The 25744-nt window shown below is 39.6% G+C and overlaps 1 protein-coding gene across 1 annotated transcript in view; it reads right to left on the bottom strand.

The window, feature by feature from the left end:
• Window positions 1-429: 429 nt before the first annotated feature.
• Window positions 430-25744, bottom strand: part of LOC142196739 (transient receptor potential cation channel subfamily V member 6-like) — a 42663-nt gene continuing 17348 nt past the window's right edge. Inside the window, exons 6-15 of the mRNA XM_075266714.1 lie at window positions 25214-25386; window positions 21158-21304; window positions 18727-18927; window positions 13687-13773; window positions 10808-10884; window positions 10201-10366; window positions 7740-7806; window positions 6606-6874; window positions 3527-3636; window positions 430-556 (exon numbers count right to left, since the gene is read on the bottom strand). Of these exons, the coding sequence (XP_075122815.1) occupies window positions 430-556; window positions 3527-3636; window positions 6606-6874; window positions 7740-7806; window positions 10201-10366; window positions 10808-10884; window positions 13687-13773; window positions 18727-18927; window positions 21158-21304; window positions 25214-25386 (1424 nt within the window). The remainder of the gene's footprint in view (window positions 557-3526; window positions 3637-6605; window positions 6875-7739; window positions 7807-10200; window positions 10367-10807; window positions 10885-13686; window positions 13774-18726; window positions 18928-21157; window positions 21305-25213; window positions 25387-25744) is intronic.

The following is a 25744-nucleotide window of genomic DNA, read 5'->3' as shown; positions in this document are numbered from 1 at the left end:
CTCCCCAGTACTCTCACCCCTGCAGTGAGCATTATATGCCACAAGGGTTGTTGTGACACTCACAACCCTGCCAGGTGAGGAGCCATTTGTCATACATTCTTCCGCCTAATAAGTGGTAATACACAAGGATTTGCTCGGTGCTGTTTTTTCTTGTATTCTCGTATTCACTATAGATAGATATCCATTTATTTTATTTTTTTTTATTTTTTTGTAGAGAAATGGTGCTACACCCAATTATTGTAGTTCTGTACATGAGACCACACAACACCTTTAGAGTCTGGACACCACACGGTGCAGTTAAAAGTTTAATTCTCAAGTGTTTTATTTACATGAATGTATTCTTGGTTTTTATAGTATTTACATATAAATGCAGAATTTTATTGAACCTTAAGATGTCATAAAACAGTGTACACATTTTATTATACTCTATTAATCTCCACTCGTATAGCCTGAAATGGAAATACTCTCATTTAAATGAAAATGCATTTTGGCTTTTGCTGAATGCGATTGTATTTTCCTCCTGTCTGGTAAAAAGATCTCATTCTTTTCTTCAATTCTGGGGAAAAATAGAAGTGCAATTTTACTATATCATCCTGTAGAATTCGGGAAATACAGAAATGTTTTTTTTATGTCTTAACCCATTCCAGTTTGCAACCAATGCATAGTCTTATTGTTTAGGCTTATGTGGTTACTAATTTTTTTTTTATTCATTTATTTTTTATTACCAAACCTTGCATCAATCAACAACATAGGGGAATATAAGAAACTTTTGTACTATATCTTATGTAAAAAATGAGAACTTTCCTCATCAGGTTTTTTTTCCTGCTCACCTGACTTTTACTCAAATAAATAAATAAATTTAAAAAAAAAAAAAAAAAGCGAGATCAGCTGAATTCCATCTTGCTATAGAAAGTGGAACTACAGCAGAGTCAAATTATATAGAAGTTTATGAAGAGAAGAGGAGTGAGCAAGAGATTTGGAAGTTTCTATATGACTCCTACTCCTTTATTCACATCAGTACCAGGTAAGTACTCCTCTATATAATACCCTATATGATCCCACTGAGGTACAGACTGAGCCTTCTGGAGATGAATAGGAAGTTTCTATCCCATAGTAAGTGCCTTATTCTACAGATCAGTATTCTGTAATATCCTATATGAGCTGATGCTTCTGAGGATTAGATGTGCAGATTATCTTTTCTTTCTGTATCTAGTGTATGGCAGACATCATAGCTTCAAGTCTATACCCACCAGTTCGGTATGGAGAATTGAAAACTGCTAAAAAATGTAAAGCCATATAATGGTCATGTACACACACTGTACTGTAGGTAGATTGATAAATAATATATTCTGCTATTGCAACTTTTTAAATGACGCATGCAGCGGAAATTGTTGCAAGGGCCATTTTAACGCCACCCTTGCCACTGTCTGCAAAGCAGCGTGGTGAGGGTGTGCTATGGGTGAGGTCACCGCCTCCTCATAAATCACCCTAATCCTCCAGCAGTGCAGGGATAACCAACTAGCTTACAATATGCTGGTCTTAATGAACACCCCCCACAATTGTCTTGTCCCATCACTAAATCAACATTGCCAGTGTCAAGACCAAACAGCCAGTGAATTATGTAACAGATACAACATGTCAGATATCACAATGGTAATCCTATTTGTGTGATGTCCTCTTTTGCTACAAGTAATATCTTTTATTTAGATAACCTAACTTTGTCTCAGTAACTGCAGAGCCTTTTCTGTTACCTGACCTCTCAATGGACAGGACAGAGGGACTTTAGCTGGCAAGCTGTGTTACTCTGGATTTAAAGCTAGTAAGAATCAAGAATGTCTCACACCACTGATTTAGGTGACTGTAATAAAACAAAAGAGAAAATAGGCAAAGCCAGCAAGTAAAATATAAAGAGCAAGAAGCAAGACTTGTTCAAAAATGGGGAACCTAATGTCATGCTAGCTGACAGCCCCAAGTATATAGGCAAATTAAATGTCCCTACCCTCTCCTCCTTTCCTTGTTGCCAAGTATAGTAAGTCTGACAAGCAAACCAAATGTTTTACTGTGATTCGAATTTGTGATTTAATAAGAGAAAAAAAGTTGGTAAACAAAAGATAACCAGGAATCAATCACTTTATTATTTGGGACATATATGCAAATCTGTTTTCCAGGATATAATTAGGAACACAGTGCTTCTTTTCGCTGTCTCTTAGGACAGCCCCCTTAACATCATGCATGACTTTTTTCAATAAGCCTAATAACATGATGCTGGGATTTTTGCCAAACTAGTATTTCTATTCCAAAAGGAAGAGATTCCCAGTTAGTTTGGCAATAATCCCTAATAATCCATGTTGTTATTAAGCTTATTAAAAAAAAGTCATGCATGATGTTAAGGGGGCTGTCCTAACAGGCAGCAAACAGAAGCACTGTTTTCCTAATTACATCCTGCAAAACAGATTTGCATATATTTCCCATAATCCCCCAGTGGAGCAAAAATGGCTTGTAAGTCTCCATACATCTGCAAAGGTGCCCAATTCTCTAGGAATGTTATTATCCCCTGACCTTTATTATTCGGGGGAACCTAGTAAACCAAACAAACAGCTGGAGTCAAAATGGAATAGCTGGTATAGCATATATTGAAAATGTATAGCCTTCCTCAGCCCCTTCCTTTCCAGAAGCTGCATGTCAGTCTACTCATTTTTGGACTTTTACACCTTCTGTATCAGACAGTACCAAGATATTCAAAGAGCTAGAACTGAAGTGGAAGAATCATTAAGAAGCAATATTAACCCTTTACAACACAAAAGCCGAAAAACTGCTAAAGCTGTTTATTAAAGGGGTTGTCCCATCACAAGGATCCTATCTACAGTATACTGCTTGTTAATGTGGATGTAAGACTTTTCCTAAATACACTGCTTCAGCAAAACTGATTTGTGTGTCCACTATCTTACTTTATTCAATTCATTGTTGACACAGCCCTTGACTTATCTGCTCAAAAATCAAGTGATGTAGCTGCCTGCTCTCAGGGGGGAGGGAGGAGGGGCTAAGTGCAGGGAGCGAGCCTGTGTTTCTAGCTATTCCTGTATCTACACCACGTGACCTAACTTCCAGCTATCAGATAGAGGAGAGGAGCTGCTTTCATTTCTTTTGTTCTCCCAGTTATCAGGTTAGCTAATTCAATTGTGTTCATTATGGCAGAGACAGGCAGTCTCTGAATGTAACACAGAATGGAGTTGCTGCTACCTGTACTTCATACTCCAATATGGGTGGGCGGAGCGACACACTAATTTGGGGGCGGGGCTAAATGGCAGGTTGCATTTGAAACCCCCCCCCCACCAAATGATGCAAGAAACCAGGAAGAAAAGATTTTACAGCAGTGAAGACTGGTGAGTATGCAACGTGGGAATACCCCTTTAAGCCAAGTATGTTCATTATATAGTGAAAAAATTATCTAGCTCTACAATGCAATCCAGTTTGTTTCAATTTCTTATTTTTGAGATCTGTCCATTTTTGTCTTTATTTATTTTACCTAAAATACCATTTTCCAGACTCCAGACCAATGAGTTCTCCAGGTATCCCACTTCTAGGCCATAGGCAATTAGGAATGATCCTTTCCAGCATGACTGTAGTAGCTGCAATCTAAGGATACATGTACATATATTTCATTACGATATACTTTAAAACTCCTTTTTTTTAAGGTGATGTACCATACTTTATTATAAAATAGTTACTACTACCCTATTGACCATTTCTTGAATGTGCAGTATTCAGAGAATGTAATATCAGAACTTTAGTTTAAATAATTTTATCTCTTACATCTATATACACTGCAAGGGTTTGGTTTGTTTTGTTTTGTTTTTTTTTAAATTCTCCTGCGTAATCCAGGCCCACCAAGTATTACACACGCGGACAAAATTCTTGATACCTTTCTGTTAAAGAAAGAAAAACCCACAATTGTCACTGAAATAACTTAAAACTGACAAAAACATTAATGACGCCTTCCGAACCCCATGACTTTTTTTTATTTTTCTGTTCATAGAGCCATATTAGGGCAGGCATTTTTTCTTTTACTTACTGTAGATTTCCCGATTCCCGGTTTACCTCTGCTGGAAGTTTGTTACACTCATCCAGTACTCTTTCAGTGCATTAATATTTCCTGACGTTGTTTCTGATTCCCCCACCCACAATTTAAGATTGTTCCCTCTTATTCTTGTGTTTATTTTAAAGTAAGGCGTTTTTCTTCCTGGACCTTCTTTATACCGTTAACATATTTAACCCTTTCCTGACTATTGCAGCGTATGCCAGGTCTTTAAGCCCAGTGACCACACCCCACTCAAATCACAGGCACTAAACTTCTAAATGACTCGGTCAAACATGTCTCTATTTCCTCTCTATTCTGAATTTCTTTTCACTGGTTTGCACATTAATGTTCAAGGTGTTTTCTGGGTTCACAATATTGATAACGTATCAATATGAGGTTGGTGGTAGTACTGACAACTGGACCCTCCCAATCATCTGATTAAATAATTGATCACCGTAGATGCAAGTGGATGGGGCAGAGTTTGTTACAATACCCTGCCTGGTAGAGATTATGCAGATATACTTTGCAGTGCTCTCATGTATTGTTGCGGCCCATTCATACAGTAGAGTGCCTTGGGTGCTGAGAGTTTGATCCCCCATTTATCTGATATTGATAGTTTATCCTTAAGTGAATCAAAAATGCAGGGGGCTGTCAGTTTTGTGAGCTCGGAGGAAAACTTCCGTGATCCCCATCTTTTTGGTCATAGGAAATGCATCGTCAAAAGGTGATGGATATAGGAAAGTACATTTCTGTATAAATTAAATATGGAATAAAATTTTATATAGCAAACCTATGTTCAGCTACAGTGGGGCAAAAAAAGTATTTAGTCAGTCACCAATAGTGCAAGTTCCACCACTTAAAAAGATGTGAGGCGTCTGTAATTTACATCATAGGTAGACCTCAACTATGAGAGACAAAATGAGAAAACAAATCCAGAAAATCACATTGTCTGATTTTGTAAGAATTTATTTGCAAATAATGGTGGAAAATAAGTATTTGGTCACCTACAAACAATCAAGATTTCTGGCTCTCACAGACCTGTAACTTCTTCTTTAAGAGTCTCCTCTTTCCTCCACTCATTACCTGTAGTAATGGCACCTGTTTAAACTTGTTATCAGTATAAAAAGACACCTGTGCACACCCTCAAACAGTCAGACTCCAAACTCCACTATGGTGAAGACCAAAGAGCTGTCAAAGGACACCAGAAACAAAATTGTAGCCCTGCACCAGGCTGGGAAGACTTAATCTGCAATAGGCAACCAGCTTGGATTGAAGAAATCAACTGTGGGAGCAATAATTAGAAAATGGAAGACATACAAGACCACTGATAATCTCCCTCGATCTGGGGCTCCATGCAAAATCTCACCCCGTGGGGTCAAAATGATCACAAGAACGGTGAGCAAAAATCCCAGAACCACGCGGGGGGACCTAGTGAATGAACTGCAGAGAGCTGGGACCAATGTAACAAAGCCTACCATCAGTAACACACTACACCGCCAGGGACTCAGATCCTGCAGTGCCAGACGTGTCCCACTGCTTAAGCCAGTACATGTCCGGGCCCGTCTGAAGTTTGCTAGAGAGCATTTGGATGATCCAGAAGAGTATTGGGAGAATGTCCTATGGTCTGATGAAACCAAACTGGAACTGTTTGGTAGAAACACAACTTTTCGTGTTTGGAGGAAAAAGAATACTGAGTTGCATCCATCAAACACCATACCTACTGTAAAGCATGGGGGTGGAAACATCATGCTTTGGGGCTGTTTCTCTGCAAAGGGGCCAGGACGACTGATCCGAGTACATGAAAGAATGAATGGGGCCATGTATCGTGAGATTTTGAGTGCAAACCTCCTTCCATCAGCAAGGGCATTGAAGATGAAACGTGGCTGGGTCTTTCAACATGACAATGATCCAAAGCACACCGCCAGGGCAACAAAGGAGTGACTTTGTAAGAAGAATTTCAAGGTCCTGGAGTGGCCTAGCCAGTCTCCAGATCTCAACCCTATAGAAAACCTTTGGAGGGAGTTGAAAGTCCGTGTTGCCAAGCGACAGCCCCAAAACATCACTGCTCTAGAGGAGATCTGCATGGAGAATTGGGCCAACATACCAACAACAGTGTGTGCCAACCTTGTGAAGACTTACAGAAAACGTTTGACCTCTGTCATTGCCAACAAAGGATATATAACAAAGTATTGAGATGAAATTTTGTTACTGACCAAATACTTATTTTCCACCATAATTTGCAAATAAATTCTTACAAAATCAGACAATGTGATTTTCTGGATTTGTTTTCTCATTTTGTCTCTCATAGTTGAGGTCTACCTATGATGTAAATTACAGACGCCTCTCATCTTTTTAAGTGGTGGAACTTGCACTATTGGTGACTGACTAAATACTTTTTTGCCCTACTGTATGTGTTCTCAGTGTCTTTTTTGCTAAGGATGATATCTATACTGTTAAATCTTACTAGAACATATAAAATGTGTTTCTATTATTAACCCTACTGCTTTTTGTTACCCTCAACCCTTACCTGAGCATGCCACAATGAAGTACGCTCCCTGCTGACACGGAAATGTGTGTCTGTCATCATTGCAATTAAAAGATTCAGAAGTAGAACATAAGCAAAGAACATATAGACCATGTAGAGAACAAGGATGATCTTTGGCACGGCTACATCTGGTGATACTGGTAAGCTTGTTAGACCCATCATTAACTGGAATAAGGTAAAAAGAGTGATAGGAAAGTCTTTGAATTGTGGGAACGTGGTGGCATTCATGGATTGAAAATGGACATTCAAACCTGAAAAAGATAAATATATTTACTAGGCCACAATCAGATGACGATAAGACGGCTGCATTTTAGCATCTTAAGGCCATAAATGCCATGCCATCCAAAGATCTAATGGTCCAACTAGCCATGTTATAGGTATCCATGGTACTCTAAGTTTAAGCCAGCAGAACTATGGTAGGGATGGAATTTGCATCTGTTCTCAATGCAGTGTTACATTTCTGTAGTTAAGACAGCTGCTTTATTTAAGAACAAACCAAATGTGGCCTATTAGTGCAGAGGTAGACTACTTTAGTGAAGTGGAGAGCTACTGTCAAAACTTAAAAGGTCTTGAGAGTTACTTGGTGCCAAGTTGTGATCAAATCATATGGAGAATGAGGCAACATTTATATACACTATATTTTTCTCCAACAGGCAGAGAAGTCTGCTATATTAAAAATGTTTTCTCGTTTTGGGAGTGCCCCCCCCCCCCTCCCTTGCCAAGCTCTTTTGCACTATTGTTAGTGAAATAATACATGTGCAGGTCTGCATCTAACTCTGATTTACTGTTCAGTAGGTGCAACAGTATAAACTTTTTTTTCTGCTGTATTCTTTAAACTACAGTAGCTCTCACAATCTGCCCAACACCTGACTGTGATCCATGACTTGCCAACCTTTGTATTTTATGGGATGCCAATGAGTAATGAGTTGTAGGCCACATGAAATTATGGTTTCTAGTTACTTGCTTTTGAATACAAAGGCAGCTACTTATGCATGTTCAATGTCTATAGAAATGAATGCATGTTTCTTTATCTGTATTTACTTTACAACAAAGAAATAATACAACATAATACTTGTTCTAAAAAGTGAAAAAAAAAAAAAAACATTACTACAATACCTGCAGAAAATCCAGTAAGAACCATGAACAAGATTACACAGAATCGTAAGAAGTCGTCTAGTATCATCTACAATTGAAATTGCTGACAGTTACTAAATGACCAAAATGAACAAAGTACAGCCTATGTTCTAAAAAAAAGACCAGAACTTTTGAAGATCACATCTTATCTTGACCAGATTTAAAGGGGTTGGCCACTTTCAGACTAATATTGAGAAACAAATGTTATTGTTTGTACAATAAAAAGATATACAATTTTCCAATATACTTTCTGTATCAATTCCTCACAGTTTTGTAGATCTCTGCCTGCTGTCATTCATTCTGTTACTTCTAGGAGATAAGTCTGACCATGGTCATGTGATTTACGGTCCATGGTCAAGTGATATAGGTGTACAGCTCGTGACATGACCATGGACCGTAAATCACATGACCATGGTCAGACTTTTATCTTCTAGAAGTAACAGAATGAATGACAGCGAGCATGAGTATGCTATTTGAATATTGGTCTTTTGGGAGGCATTGACCTCTTCAGACATGTGAAGGACAGAATGAATGTCACACAAAATAATAAAGTCAAGGCAGCCTGTACTTCAATCCGGTGTAAAGATACACCTCTGGCAAAGCTGAGAGCATGTAACTAGTTAAGAACCATGTTGTGTAAATCTACAGTGCCTGGTCCTGGGATTTGAGCAATTCAGTGAGTGCAGATTGTTAAGGATAGCTGGGCACCCTAAAGAGAAGTCAAAAACTAGTTACTACCACTTCTGGCTCAGTGGACAAAAGCAGTAACAATGCTGCTACTTCAATTGCACATGGAAATTGCATTATGATCGGATGGACTCTTCTATGTCTGTAGCTCTTACCACAGAAGGCTGTTTTCTTCTGTAATTGGAGCTTATTGGGGGGGGGGGGGCTACTATGTAAAATAAAATTAATGGCACACCACCAAAGCATACCATTTGTAATAGGACGTTTTTTTTTTTTCTACAAAATCATAGTGTCTTATCGATGTGATATGACGGGGTTAATGTCTTACTGATCAATCTATATGTATTTCTTGTACATCTGTAGGAGGGTCACACTTTTGCATGCCTGTATTCTGTATACCATGTGCTCAGTACTGTAGATAAGAATTTCTTGAAATTTCTGTACCATAAATGGTCATGTTACAAGATGGTCACGTCAGTCACTCGCACTCCACAAGGGTCCTATAAAAGCTGTAGGGGGCTATTGTTTAGTTAGCCTCGGTATGGATCATGAGAAATCATCAAACAATGGGTATATATCGGGACATGATATATAATGGGGGCTCCCCATCCAGTGAGCTATTACATCGTTTGTATCCACAGCTAAGTATTATCTCTTTTCATTTATTAAACACTTATTCTTTATTATATTCTGGTGTCATTATAGTCTTTGACCATCTTTAAGTGAAATTGTTTTAGAAAAACTCGTTTGCCTACACCCTTATCCACAGTGACATGTTGTATTAAACATACAATATCAAATCAACCCAAAAAACCCCCAAAACCTAAGCATTATACCTCTATTAAAACTACAAAAAAAAAAAAAAGACAAAAACAAGTTAGAAATAGTAGTGTAAAGGGATATTTCAATAAACAACCATTTATCTTAATGGTCACCATGTAATACTATAGTTCTCTTTGAGCAGCCACTGTAGGAGAAATGCCTGGATGGGCACAACTTCCTTGATAAAATCAGCTGTAAAGTGGATTCCATGATAGTCTGCTGCTTTCAGTTGAAAACTTGCTGATGAGACAATTCTTTTGCATTAGGGCTAGTTCACACGTAGTTATTTGGTCCGGATTTTGACATGGAATCTGCGTCAAAAAAACTGCCTCCCATTGAATTCAATGGGAGCCGGTCACTTCCTCTTTCCACAAACTGTATTTTACCGCCTGTGGAAAAAAGAAACAACCTGTCCTATCATGACGCGGATGCCCTGGCGGAAACCGCCAGGGCATCCGCGTCAAGGCAATCTCTCCGGACTAGGCCCATTCATTTGGGCCTAATGTAGAGCGGAAAGCCGCGACTGTCAGAAGTCTTATCTTATAGTTTATAGTCAGATGACAAGCATTATCTCTCTGACTGAGATGTTACCCTGACATAATTTCAGTTTTTAATAAACCTGGTGATGCCAAACACAGCAGAAGTAAGAGCTATCACTTATACTGTAGATATAACAAACCAATCTCAGTCTGTTCAAAAACACAGACATAGGGTCGGCAAAGCAGGCAACAAAGCTGTTATATAGTGCAGGTTGAGAAGTCTACAATACTTTGCCTGTCTCTGCAACAAGCCTTTCTGAGTTATGAATTCCTTGAGAGGGGAAAGAATTTTTATGGATTCCAATACAACTGATTTATGAATATAATCCCAATGCTCGGCAGTGATGCCGGTAAGTATAGAATGTGACCGCTGAGGCCAGTGATTGACTTTTTACCTTTTGAATCATAATACATAGAGGTCCAAGTAGTCGAAATCCACGAGCAAAATAGATCAAATTGCACCAGCCACTTATTAGAGCCAGTGACATCACGAATGTCTCCCCATCAGTATTTAGCAGACGCATGATTATTATGGTTATAATGAAACCAGCATAAAGGAGCCTAAAATATAGGAAAAGGCTGTTATGTATCCACTGACAGGATCATATTTATGGTCAAAGGAGTTTTAGAATCAATTTTCTAGCAAGGCAAATATGTTAGTGTGAAATAGCTTTTGATACATGGGTATACCTGCTAAAGGGGTTTTCTTTCTTTTCATGGTGTATTGTTAAGTTAGGCCATCAATATCTGAGAAGTGGGGGCCAACCTGCACCCCTTGAACTGATCAGCTGTTCAGGACTCCAGCTGGTCCCAGTACTATACAATGTAAAGAGCTGCATTATTACTGCTCAGCTGTGTAACCAGTGTGCAATGTAAGGAGCCATTAACAAGTTAGCATTTGCAAGGTATAGATAACCTGGCAATACCCATAATGATGTTGGATCATTAAAGTCACCAATTATATCGTTGAATAGAACTAATCCTATGAAAAAATTCACTTACATGATAACATGAAATGGTCCTCCTTTTACTGTGTTTCCCAAAAAACGTTTTGGCCCTTTTCTGAGTAACTGGGCAACCTAAATTGTATGAATAATAGAGAAAAAAAAATATGATTTATTTGCATGAAATATTAAATATTATGATGTATGATATTTTATATTGCATCTATATTAATCATTGCTATACAGAGAAAATGAATAAAGTTTTCCCTTTCCTTATGGTCTGCCACGCTCTACATTTCTTCTATATCTGTTGTACTCATTTTGCTGGAGTTTAGCCTCTTTAATTCACTAATCATAACTATTGTAATTTTAACATTTTTCTTTTTCTGCGTTCTGCTATCAATCTCGTAATGCCTAAGCATTGTGTCACATGACCAGCCGGAGACAGTACCATCTCAGCCTGCAAGAAGAGCAGTGTAGTTATCCTTCTTCTTTCTATTTTGTCCTAAAAAAAATCTAAGATACCATAAGTATATAATCAAGAAGAGTTCTGTCTGGATTTTCAATTTAACTGCTATTCCTTTTAAGGTTACCATGCTGACTTGAGAAGCTTCTGTAGTTTCAGAAGTTCCCTGGGCTTATCCAATTAGCAGATGAGGAGATACATAAAACCCCTTTCCTCCTGAACCAGGTTGCCTGCTCAATTAGTACTCAAGTTTAGCTCTGAATCCTGATCGGTTGCATTGAGTTGCTTTATTTTGGCTCTTGGCTTATTTCTGGATATTTGTTTGTCTGCTGATTCTGCCTTTGATGTGACCATTCGGATCTAACCCTAAATTCAGCAAAGTCCAACTAGCCTTGTGGCTGACAGTGGTGAAGGCGTCATGGAATCTTAGCCTATCTCTCAGCACTGTATTAGATTTAAGCAGCTGTTCTACTGCTCTTGGATATCAGCCAGATCCTGCTATTTTGTGATGGTTGACCCTGGAACGCTAACATAACAGATTATTAGGCCCATAATAGCCAGTTTTCATTATAGAACAAATTCAGACACTAGTGGACCAGATGCAAAGAATTACCCAACTGGTTCAGGATTTTGCAAAGTGGATTCAACAACAGGAGAAAGCTCTGTCTCAAGTTCAATTAGCATCCACTGTCCCTTGGAACCCAAAATAAATCACTGGCTTTAGAACTGTCCTAAGTGTTCAGGTTCAGAAAGACTTCAGTGCCTAGGTGAGAGCCACCTAGGTGACCAGGTATTTCCTTGTTTGTCTCAGACAAATTTTTCATCTTCTCTGGTATCAGCTAATGGTAAAACAGTTGGCAGCAAAGCCTTTATTGATTGTGACTCTGCAGCTACTTTTTGGATTCTCGGGTTACTAAGCAGTTGGGGATCGCTATGTGTTCACTTGTGACTCATCAATGTAACCACTAACGCTTCTTGTTTTCCCTTCCCGGTCTGTACTATATCATGATGTCTTGTCTTTATCTGAAGATGTTCAGGGTTTTGTTCATAATTCTACTGTGTAGTAACTCTGCCACTTGGGGCTTATAATAAGGTCAATTGCTTTGTAGATGTTACTTGCATTAGTAAAACTAGTTTTGACTGTTTCCACCTTTTCAGCATAAAATTCTGAGGTGGGGATGGGATCTAACAATCTGTATACAGTCTGTGATGAGGACCAGTCACACTTGAGAAAATCCCAGTCTACTGTATTTATAGGAGAAAAACTGATTATATAAATAAAACCTGCTGAAATCTGTTTTGACAATTAAGGGTCTGGAGGCACCTCGTAAAATTGCCAGAGGAGGAGCCATATTTAAAAGAAAAAAAAAAAAAAAAAAAAAAAAAAAGCCCCTCTATCTGAATCGGATTACCTGTTAATTTAGTACTCTACTTTTGCTCTGAAATCAGATAATTAGATTGGATTGCTTTATCCTCACTTTTGTCTTGTTTTCTGGTTATTTGTTTGCCTGCTGATACTTCTTTTGCCATGACTAGGAAATGAACCTTGGCTTTTTATCGGATATCCACTTTGTTTCCTGATTCTGCCTCTGACGTAATGTCTTGGTACTGACCATTGGCCTGGACATTTATACTCCTGTTTCAGATCTGCCCTGTAAGTTAATTGTGGGTTCTGGTTTTTGGTTTCAGTTAGTGGAACATTTATTTCTTGTATGGTTTCTGTTGTTGATAACAAACTAAGAAAAGTCCATCAGGCCTTGCATCTGGCGCCGGTGAAGGTGTTTGAGAGTCTGGGCCTATCTCTCAGCAGTGTGTTACATCAGTTGTTCTACTAATCCCTGTCATCATCTAGATCCTACTATTTTGTGATATTTGCTACTGGAGCTCTAACATAACATCTGTGATAGGTGCCTGTCTAATAATCAGCAGTAATTGTGATAGGAGTTCCTACTCCCCATGGAGAGCCCATGCGGAACAGTCCATTCAATTGCATCATACATGAAGTTCTGCTGTGACTATCTGAATGAATATAAAGACATGTAATTCTCAGGAGGTCAGAATAAGATTACATGGCCCAACAGGAGAGAAGGATCCTATGAATTTTCTGATAGAAAGGATACCAGAATACGATAATACTAAGTAAATAAGATCTCTTTAGGAAATAGATTAAAATGGATGTACCCTGTAGGGGGTATCACTGTAATTCTTTTACTTTTTACACATGATATCAGGGTAGAACGGATTTGTCAGTTCACTAGATCACTTTCATGAAAGAAACAAGGGAAAATCATAAAATTAGACAAATTGGTAATTTGTACCACACCTCCAGGATATTTATTTTCTTTGTCATGCAAACAAGGCACAACTCCAACTTTCTACCATTACCTGTATTCTTAACCTTTTCTTGTGGGAACTGTAATACATCGCATGTTAAAATATATTCAATATGCATCTAGCAATACATTACCTACCTCAATTATAAGAATTAGAACTCCTCCAAAGATCACAATTATTTCTCCACTTAACCGAAGATAGTCGTTTTTTGTTTTATAAGAATCCTAAAAAATGCAGCAGGTTGTCAACTATCTGTAAATTCTGGGAATCTTAGATTATTACTTATAACACAGATGAACAATAGCTAATCTGGGTATAAAGACATAGTTGGTATATGGTCTATTTTTCTTGTTGAATTTTCCATTAAATTTTATATGTGTAAAAAAACCTACATCTATATAAAGTACACACATCTATATACACATCCTCTAGTTAGTGAAGTTTACAGTGCATTTGAGATGTAGTTGAAACTGCAGTTTAAAGGAACTACACGTGGTTTTGGTTTTTGATGGGGTTGCAGTGGTTCAGGTGAAATCCCTTTGTTTTACACTGTAAACAGTGCATTGAACATTACTAGTAATCACCCCATTACTGCCACCTCCAGCACCTTCCCATAGTCACCAATAGATGTTTGCTGTTTTAGGAAACAACAAGGCCATGGCCCCCTGAAAATCTCCTTATCGTAGTGCCTGCCCACTGGCATGATGATATGAAGGGACTGTAAATTGTATAACATAGAGCAGCAGGAGGAGCCTTACAGACTATGGGTGTACAAGTCAATTTATATAGGCTGTAAAGGCAGGGAGAAGAAAGCAAAACTATTTTGGGTCTATCTTGCATCTCTTGTGCTTTCTTTCTGTATTCAAGTGGCTCAGCACAGCAGGAAGATGCCAAAGAAGAATTTACTTAATAACTGTGTAGTCTGGGCAACCACTACAGATTACCAAACCTTTTTTTTATAGCAAGCACATCAATGGGCTCTCTGTCTGATCACAGAATGCAAACTTCAGGGTCGGGACTTTCTTCTTTGCACTAGGTAGTATTTCGACATCACCACTGTCAATCTGTCCCGCTTCAATAGGTCTATATATAGTCAGAGCTTTCATGGTCCCCTGGAAGATGTGGGTTGCCCATATAGCCCTCATTATAATATGCTTTTGACAGGCATCAGTCTCACTCGTCCTTGAACTTGGAGGACACTCCCCCAGAAAATGAATTTGACATGTTTCCATCCCTTTCATGAAGAAAACCACCTATTGGTCAGCGTTTCAACCCTTCTGCATGGCATGTCCCCTTTCTGATGCCTGGACATGGCATCACAGCACCAGCAAATTCAATGCAGTCTGCAGTATAATGCTGGGACTGGGAGCAGACAGCTCAGTCTAACTAGACAGCTCAGACTAACTACTGACCAGAAAACTGAGACTGATCTTAGTTCCTTGTCAAAGTAAAGTAAAAACCCCTCTCTACCTGATACCAGGTGGTGCCCTAGACTTCTGCTGACTCTTACCTGCTATGCCCACCCAGATTAACTTTTTTTCTAATATTTGGAACTGTTTATTGTCTTTTCTAATCTGTACTTTTACCCATTATGTTCCTTTAGTAAAAAATCCCATCTCTTATCTGTTTTACCCAAATTACTTAGGATTACGCCATTTCAAGTGTTTTAAGTCTGTGTGGCTCTTGTTACTGTTGAAAAATGGATAAAAAAGCAAATAGAAGTACCCAGGTGTCCATTTTTCTCCTTTCCAGTCTTAGATAAACAGGGTTTCATAGCGGACTAAGGGAGCCTTCACACGATGTAACGCTGCGCTCATTCTGATCGTAAAATCACGTTCAGAATGAGCGAGTAAAAAGCACCTCCCAGTGACTTGAATGGGAGTCGGCATACGTGCGCTCCCCATTGAAATCAATGGGAGGCTTTTTTCCCTATGCTTTCAATGTATTACACTTTACGCGCTCATTCTGAACGTGATTTTACGATCAGAATGAGCGCAGCGTTACATCATGTGAAGGCTCCCTAACATTCAAAAACAAGATCACACATATAGCATGTTACTCTTTATATGACTTAGAAGTTTAGATGGATATAGATGCCAGTTATGGAGTAAAACATATGTTTAAAATCCATATGTTTAAAACCCGACATGTAGGGTTTTTCTGTCCGCTTGAAAAGTCGGACATCTTTACATGCGGACAGTGAAAGAAGGGCACGGAGTGCAAAAGAACACACCAGATCGCCATTTAAATAAATGGCAGTTGTCACGGACACAGCTAGTGCCCGCTCCTAATGTCCGTGAGAGATTTTGAACGGACACTAGGAGCGGACACTACCTGTCGGACACAGATGGTAGTGTGAACGCCCCCTTAAAAAGAATTGAATGTCCCTTGAAACTTTTTTTTTTTTTTTTTTAATAGGAAAACTAGCATCTCCCGCGACTTCGTCCACAGCGCCCCCCCCCCCCCCCCCGGCGCGCTCCCTCACATCAACAGCTGCCCCCCCCACACTATGCTGTGCAGTATATGCAGGTGTGGTTCGGCAACCCCTAAGCACCCTCGCGCGTGCGTGTGAGCACTGTCCCAGGGTCCCTCGTAGTACCGTGGGTCCCTGGACCCCCTCCTCACCCTTTGCCCCCTCCTGCATGCCCCCCCATTTACCCACCCCAACCCGGGACCCCCTGCTCCCCACCACAAATGGTCGTCACTTTGGACCCCCCCATTACCCGCTGCCCCCCACTCATGCCACCCATCTCCCTCCTCCCCAAACTGCCCTGCCCATTGAGTCTCCCTCCGTGCGCGCTCTGTTGGCAAAGCGGAGGGACTTCTCGTGCACCTACAGCACAGCCGCTCGCTCCGGACGGTCCGGAGCTTGCAGCAGGGTGCATGTGCTACAGCGTGTACAGCGTCCTCAGCGCCACCCACACAATGCCGCACGCCTATTGGAAAGCGGCTGAAGCAGAGCGGATGACGTCATCTCGGTTCCATTAGCCTTGTGGAACGGCAAATTCGGGGGCTTGCGGTGGGGTTGTGTGGGCATTTAGCGGCTTAATATGTAATCCCTGCAGACGTTTTTGCGTGATTGAGGAACAAACATCCAAACACACAAACCTTTCACATTTATAATATTAGTAGGATGGTCCAAAATAACAAACTGTATAGAAAAACTCGATGGCACTTAATAGAAATTGTGTGCAATTCAAAATGACATCTTAATTTGTGCATAAATGAACTATGGCTCTAGTATATACAAGCCAGTGCAACAATGACTGAATATCATCAATAGGTCCTTCACTAGTACCGGCCTATACTAGATTCTGTGCCCTGTAATTGATTTTGTTCAAAATAAATTGTGAAATGCTTCCCTTACTAAGCCCCTGACACTCCCACAATAATGCATCTTGGGTTTCTAGTCATTCTTTCAATCTGAGCCTCCAGTGATGACTTTTTGACATGCACATGACTGTTGCAGCCTGTCACTGACTGAAGCGTCCATCATTGATGTTACTGCTGCAGCGAGTGATTGACTGCAATAGTCACATATCCATATATATCATGTATAGCAACCTTGGGGAAAGGGTGGGGGAAATGATATTGTGGGCAACATGGGTGAGGACATGATACTGTGGGGGCAACCTGTGTTGAGGACATGAACTGGGGGGTCTGGGCCTGACACTATGGGGGCAACCTAGGTGGTGGTGGTACATGATACTGTTGGGGCAACCTGGGGTGAGGACATCATACTGTGGGGAAAACTTGAGGTGGGCTTGTCAGTGTGGGGGACATGATAGGGCTAGTTCACACGGAGCTCCGCGTGTACACATTCCGTCGTGGCTGCCGCGACGAGATGCCGGTGCATTGGCATTCCGTAGCAGCATTCCGCTCTGGATTAGGCCCAAATAAATGGGCCAGAGCCTGGCGCCGTGGACGCCGCGGCTGATTCAGCCGTGGAATCCGCAGCAAGATAGGGCAGCTCGCTGATTCAGCCATGGAATCTGCGGCAAGATAGGGCAACTACTAGCTAGCAAAAAAAAATAAGGAAGCGGCTCCCATTGAAGTCAATGGAAGCCATTTTTGGCAGTGGATTTTGAGGCGGATTCCACGTCAAAATCTGCTGCCAAAACACCCTGTGTAAACTAGCCCATACTGTGGAGGAAACCTGAGGGGGGCATGACAGGGTGGGAGTAACTTGAGGGGGTGGGGGATCATGAATTTGTGTGGACAACATGGAGGGGGATAGGAATATGTGGGGGCAACCTAAAAGGGGACATTATAATGTATGAGTAAAATTGCCAACTATATATTACCTTGTCCAGGTCCAGATTATCTTGTCAAAGAGATGTGTCATTACAAAGCATTGATTGGGAAGTGTGGGAGTGTTCAGGGACACCCCTAATTGGTAATACCCAGGTGACCTCTTAATCTGAATATGATCCCTTCTTTTATGCCTCAGGTATAGAATGGTACCACCTGGACTGGATTAGACTTCAGAATTGAATAAATCCTGAAATTTTTTTTATATTTGTACAATATTTACGAATTGTCATGTGGTACTTAAGTGGCATCTCTCTCCTTTTGAGGACCCTATGGTTGAAGGATAGTATTACATATTGGCTTCCTTGTACTATATTAAAGTATTGACAGGTTTTTATTATTTTTGGGATTATTGGCTATATTAAAGAGAATCAGTCACCAAGTACAAAACGCTCAAGCTCCCCAACTCATTGACACTGCTATAGCAAAAAGGTCACTTTAGGCCAAGCAGCTCACAAGTAGATAGATTGGGCCTGGTATAAATATTGGTATTTGGTCCTAGAGTCTCATTACTTGGAGCTATTATATCATCTAAACAACTCTGTATGAGAATCCCTTTAAACTGCCTTGCAATAGTTTATCAGACGCTAGTTATGATATTACATTCATCCAAAACACATACTTCATACTTGACATTTTGGGAAGCTTTTAATTAGTGCTTGAATAAGCAATAAACTATGGTCCAATTTATGGTTTTGGAGAAACGGTTCTAATGTGAGCAGCAATGCCTGGCAGCATTTTATTAGCAATGGGGTCATTCATTGAAAGACAGATGTATGAGTGCATTACTGTATTGTGCTGTCTCAAGACATTCTGCAATGAGGATGGATTGCTGTAATGAAATGAATAGAGCATATAACACTTACATAAAATGGCCTTGTGATGATCTTTCTCTTTTCTCCATCTGTGATCTCTTCCATTAGTGGCCGATACAAGCAGCATAAAGTCAAGATTATAGTGTAGAGAATGTACAGGAAAGTGCACAGCAAAAAATATTTATATCCAAAAGCTGACCATTTGTACTGAAGCAGTTCCTTTAAGGGTGTAATTTCCAAAAGATTTCTTGCCTTGGGTTGTAAGAGAAAAATACAAAGTAAGAAGTTAGAGTGAAATAACACTTTGCTGTGACTCACTTATTGGAGTTTTTTTTTTTCATTAGGGACGGAACATTATATAATATATTTTTCCTTGACTGCAAAGATTAACCTTTAAAACCTAAATTAACCTCAATGCAGCCAAAATGGACGTGGTAATACAAAAGATTAGACATCACTTTGTTATCAAATTGGAAGGATATGAACTAAGTTTCGTTTGGACAAATTGAACAATTTAAATTGAATTAAAGGTCAGCTTAGGTACAATACAATCTTTTCTTTTTCTATTCTTACTGGCAGCCACACAAGCTCTTGTAACATTCTCAACTCCTTTAGCTCAGTGGTTTCATCTGTACTCTTGTCCCTGTTTATGAAGCTAAATTTATATCACATAAAGATTATTTATGAGAAGTGTATTTAGTTTATTATTGCTTGTGATATTTTATTGCAAGCTCTTTAAATATGGAGTTAAAAAGAAAAACATAAACGTACACCATACACCGTTCTTTCTCAATGTAATCCCTGAGATAGGATTAAGATACAAGATACAATATAAGATAGGATCTCGTTCTCACTTTACATATTATTGGTATGATACTATATTTCTTCTGTATTTTATGGTAGTTACCGAAACTTAAGATAACCATTTGGAATACCATATATTGGATGGATACAGCATGTTGCTACTGGACTCTGGGGGATTGGTTTATTGAGTCTGTTACCAACTATACTGTGTAAAAGTAACATGTTGCCGTCTATAGTAAAAGTGCTCTATTTTATTGAGCTCTGCATAGGCAGAGCTCTGTAGTAATATTCTTATGGCTATTCCTGTTCCCAAGAGCTTACAAGATATAACTGTGCAGAAGCAGTTCAGAGAATTGGAGCCAGATGCCGTGATCGCATCCGATCACAACATGTAAGTAGGGTTAAGTGCCTATGATCAGAGATGTCTATGATTGTATGTACGGCCACAGCAAAGGCCTCACAGCTAGAGATGAGCGATTTTTTTTTTTTTTTCTTCAAAAATTTGATTCGGAAGCTTCGTCAAATTTACCGATACGATTCAATCTGAATTAATTTGCAGTGAATCACGTTAAAAATCAGCTATTTCCTGGCTGCAGAGAGCCTGTATAGTTGTGTAGAACACTGTGCCATGCAATGGTTTTTAGTGATATTCCACACGTGTATTGCATAGGCTGACTTCCTCACTTCTGGGCAGGATCAACCAGGTACTTGGAGCTACTAGCAACCCGGGATCACTGGTCAGACCCTGGCCTGCAGAAGATGCATATTGGCACCCGCCGATCTTGCCGCGGGGGGTGATGTGTAGCATGGCGGAACCCCTTGGATGTCATGTTCACAATTGACTGCGGAATCCAAGGGATTCAAACCTGCGATCGGAGCTGTGCTCTGAGTGGAGGTTATGGAGCAGGGTGTTAAGCAGGGTGGGCGGTTATGAGGGGCTTACAGGGCTGTGACATCACAGGGCTGGCTGGCTGCACGCATGGCATTGTAGGTGATCCCGCGGTCCCAGAGTTGCTTGCTCCATGTACTAACGTACAGCAGCCATTTTGTGAAAAAATGCAATTCGTTACCACAAAGTGTGAGGAAATCCGGATTCGATGCGGATCAACTATTTCATGAAATTCGGATCGAATTTCACTTCGTCAGCTTTGATTTGCTCATCTCTACTCGCAGCTAATGTGCCCACTGAGCTCTAGAACCATGTTTAAATACTCAAAATCCATCATGGATTATTTATATGACAGATGTTGGGAAGGGGTGATGGTACAAGCTTAAAATGTACTGTATGTCTGCTAAACCCACTGCTTCGGTCTTCCAATTAGAATATGAACATTTTCCTATTTTGAAAAGACTAAAGGGCTTTGACATCTCTGTTCTATTTATCCATGCAAAATGGGTTAATTGTGCTTCCTGGGAATTTTATTAACCTGTTTTATGGCCACTTTTATGACAGGATCTGCTATGATTATTGCTAGAAACAACATTTTATAAGCTAGAATTATTCCAGTTTTTTTTTAATCGTATGTAGTATTTTCTATACTGTAGTCACTTTCTCGATAGCTCTCCAGATGGCTTTAATTATTTTGTGGAATTTTAGAGCTCATTATTTTTTTAATCTTTTACCTATTATTCACAAAGAATGTTGCTACGTGATGCTATTTCAAGGTGCTATACTCACAGCATTGTTGTCGCTGGTACATATAATATCAATAACCGATGATTTGTCCCTCCAAGAGTCAATTCCAGTTAGATCATAGAATGTGCAGGTCACAGGTCTGAAGGACCAGAATGTGTGCTTTCTCTTCTTCATAAAATAATTAAACATCTGCAAAATAGTTGATGAACATTCTGTTATAATTATTGGACAGCTCTCTAAGGTTTGGACAGGGACACGCCTCTTCACATTCCTTACATTAAATTCTATTAGAATAATCACATGACAGTTAAAGGGCTATTTCCATCTCAGCAAATTGTTGCCAAGATCAGACTAACTGCCCATAAGGATGGGACTTACAGAAGCATCTGAGCAGTGCTGTTTCCATAACTCCTACAGAAGTGAACGGGGCTATGGAAATGGCTTTGCACATTTAACTACTCTGTTTATTACCTGTGTAACTCAGCTGTGCTATGCTTCTGTAATATGGAAACAACGCAGAGCGCCACTGCATGACTATTCCCCAAAGTCCTCCCTTGGTGAATGGGACTTACAGGGGTATTCCCATGTACATAATCATATCTATATTTGTAGATAATTAAAAGTTAAACATTTTTGCAAATATAAGTAATTAAAAATTCTGCAAAGTTTTAAAGATTTTCTCTAACTTTCTTAGTGGTGAGAGTCTGTTATCTTGATTGGTTGCCAATGGATACAACCACTAATGCAGAAACTTTCTATGGTCTGGGACTTGTGATTTTATATTGTAGCACGGTTATCAGACAAGGACACTACATGTATGAGGAGATATCCCAGCCACAATAAAGAAATGATGGCTGATTTTCTGACCTTAGAAAGTTCCTGCATTCATGGTCATATCCACTGGCAACCGATCAAGACAACAGACTGTCACCACAAGATACTTAAAGGAAATCTTTAAAACTGCAAAATGTTTAATTACTTATATTTGCAAAAATGTTTAACTTTTAATTATCTACAAATTAAAAAAAAACTATGTACATGGGAATACCCCTTTAAGTGCAGTTACTCTCATCTCTGCTGTGGCTTGCCAAGATGGGAATAACCATTAATTGTTATAAATAGGAGAACCAAAGTATCTTTTAGGTCTCATGCACATGGCTATATTTCTGCTCAATTTTGTACAGAGCAATAATAGGGCTTGTAAAAGGTGAATGTATCCTCTATTGCATCTACAGACTTTGTATGGGGAATACAGAGATGTTATCATGCTCTATCTGTTGCTATATGTACAGAGGCCAGGATATCTACTGCCCACGTTATGGTTTAGGCCCATGGTGGCAAACCCATGGCACGCGTGCCAGAGGTGCCACTCAGAGCCCTCTCTGTGGGCTTCCATGTGTGGAACAGATTATGCTGTGTGGGGACCACTTTGCAGAACATTGTACACTGTAGGAGCCATTGTGGAACAGATTGTACTGTGTGGGTATCACTGTTGAACAAATTGTACTGTGTGGGGGCCATTGTGGGGCAGATTGTACTGTGTGAGGGCCCCTCATTATTTATATCACACAGTATCTGTTTTATAGCAGACATGATATTATCCACAAGAAAAGCAATCGTGAGTATGACACTTAGTATAAAAGGAATATACTACACATCCAGTTTAGGTCAATAAACTTGTCATAATTTTATTTATTACATCATACAAATATATAAAAGGTGGACATTAGAAGGGGAATCTACAAATACAAACTGACTGGGTAAAAGTGAAGTGCAGCAGATGGTATGTGGTCCCTTTAAGTATTTACATACAATGGAAAGCACATGGATTAAGCTAATGCCAGAAAGGAGCTCAGCATTGGAGTCCTTTATACACCGTGTGTGGACATTATATACACATAGCAATAGTATCAATAGCCGCTGAGGTATATATCATGAGTGGCCACTAAGTTATACACATTGCCACAACAGCTCAAGGAAAATGCTAGAAGTTTAAAGTTATCATGTGGTCCAATATATGTCTCCTATCCATTAAAGTAATAACATTGATATGCAGACATTGGTGACTATAACAACATAGGTTCACATGTATCCTATACCACTAGATACAGGTTTAATAGCACTGTGGCTTACCCATGTTGCCAATAGGAGGTATACAAATCAGGATAGGCACTCACTCCCCAGTACCTGACGCGCGTTTCGGCTATGCAGCCTTCGTCACTAGGTATCATACTCACGATTGCTTTTCTTGTGGATATTTATGTGTATGGTGAGGACACAGATTTCTTTAGGGCTTGGTATAGTTTAAAGGAACCCATGCATTTACGCATATACTTTAGGTTGCTTATTTTTGGTTGGTTGTCTATCTCAGACATGAAATTAGTACAGGATGTAATAGCTTTGTATGGTCACTATAAAACAGATCTGTACGATGTAAATAGTGAACATTAATTGTTCAAACGTACCAAATGCAAACTTTTACCTTTGAGTACAAAGTTGTTTGTATCATGGAAAGCTCTGTAAAGCCCCATTCACCCCATTTTGCGGGTCCGTAATTGTGGAGCTGCACAGTATTAAGGTTAAATTGCCGTGTTGGCACTTTGCGATAAATTAGTGGGTTTTGGGTTTCTAAAAGGTTCGTCATGACTAGCTTAGGCCAATGAAGGTCATGAATTTAAGTGAGAAATGGTATTTAGAGAACACACTATGGAGCAGATTATGAAACTCCCTGCCAGAGGAAGGTATTATCGTGAGTTCACTAAAAGATTTCAAAGAAGGCCTAGATATTTTCTGGAGTGTAAAATTTTTATTACAATTATAGTAGCTCAATTTCTGGTGTTGGCTTTGGTCCAGGATTTTACTCTGTTTGCCAGATTTGGAGATGGAAAGGAATTTTACTTTCAGATGAGGCTTCTACTGTACTTTATCGGAGTCTTACTTCCAGCGAATTAGCATTGCACATTTATAGACTGGAAAGACATGTCCTGTCTCATTTTAGGCCCGTGCTTCCATGGCTCCTATTCATTTAAGGAGCCGCGGAAGCATGGCCCGAGCAAGGGCGGCAAATGAGGACATCCCTGTGTCCTCCATGCGCAGCCCGTGCTTTTAACTCATGAAAGGACGGTGATCTGGCATAAGGTCGTCTGCAACTGGCCTTACAATTATGTGATGAACATGGCAGGAGTCAATACCATTAGCATTAGGTATCAGCGGTATGATACAGCTGACACTGGATTACAACACCCGTGATCTGAAATAACAGGGATCAAGAGTGTTTCACTGCAGCATCTCCAGGGGTTCCATCAATTACATCCCCTGCATTGTTTTTTTGATGGAGTTCCTAGGATGGAGTAGAGTTTTTTGATGGAGTGATGCCTTCCCTTGGCAACTGGGGCCCTTATCAATTAACCCTTACATGGTCCTGCCTTCTAGTCTAGTCTAGAAAAAAAGTTCAAAATAGATAAAATGTTTAAACATATTTAAAAATCAAATTAAATAATATTGAATTACGGTATATAATGAAAGCAATAAAAACATTACATATTTGTATTGCCATATTCATAATGGCCTGTACTTGAAAAGAATTTCTTTATTTATCTTGCTTAAAGGGGCTCTATCAGCAAAATCATGCTGATAGACCCCACATATGCGCAGTAGCCGTAGTAGAAGCAACATGCTACTGCGCATGCACCCGAACCATTTTTTAACAATGTCAGTTAGCTAGTTAGACGGGACCCGAGGACATCGCAGGAAGAGGAGGCGTGGCTGAAGAAGACGGCGGACCCTGAATGCCCGCCCACCATGCACGATGGGTAAGTTGATCATATTCTGTTTTAGGGTTTTATTTTAAAACGGGGGGTAGTTTAATATAACTTTAGCGGTGCCTGAATAGCCTTTTTAAAGGCTATTCACCCATATGTGAGGCTCTATCAGCATGATTTTGCTGATAGAGCCCCTTTAATAAAAAGTAATGGTTATCACAAAATAATTAGCAGAATAAAGGTAATATGTAATTAGTGCTGTACAGTGAAGAGAACACCCACTACAAAGAGTTAATACAATTTAGCTAGTAAGTTGTCAATTGGCTAGTGATCTTACCAACACATCTCCTTCTTGTGCTGCCAGTTTCAGGGGGGTCAGTCCTTTGTGGTTAGTAATATTTTCCAGATACAAAGTCTTCTGTTTTGAAATCAGTGACGCTAAAAAATCATATGTCTTGCATGCCATGGATTTGTTTGGGTGCAGAACAAGAATATGGAACACTGTGTTACCTTAGAACAAAAACAGATATTTGCTAAGTTATTCATTGTCAACTTTTTGCATTATATGCAAAAAAAATGGTTCGAAGGCTATGTTCACACTACTGGCAGAATGTTCATTGCTTTGATATATCAAATATTTGTAACAATGGACAGAAACCTTTCCCTTCTCTTTGTATCCATCATAATATAATTCAAGGCCTCTTCTTTCTAGTTTCCATTTTTTTGAGTAGAAAAAAATAGCTCTGCAATCTGATATTCTGGATATTTTGATGACAGACTTATTTCATGCTCGGGGGCAACACGGTGGCCTAGTGGTTAGCCCTGCAGCCTTGCAGTGTGGGAGTCCTAGAGTTCAAATCCCGCCAGG

The sequence above is a fragment of the Leptodactylus fuscus genome, chromosome 3 (assembly GCF_031893055.1).
Source record: "Leptodactylus fuscus isolate aLepFus1 chromosome 3, aLepFus1.hap2, whole genome shotgun sequence".
Taxonomy (NCBI): domain Eukaryota; kingdom Metazoa; phylum Chordata; class Amphibia; order Anura; family Leptodactylidae; genus Leptodactylus; species Leptodactylus fuscus.
Note: the sequence above shows the minus strand (reverse complement) of the source record. Positions and strands in the feature narration are given on the sequence as shown.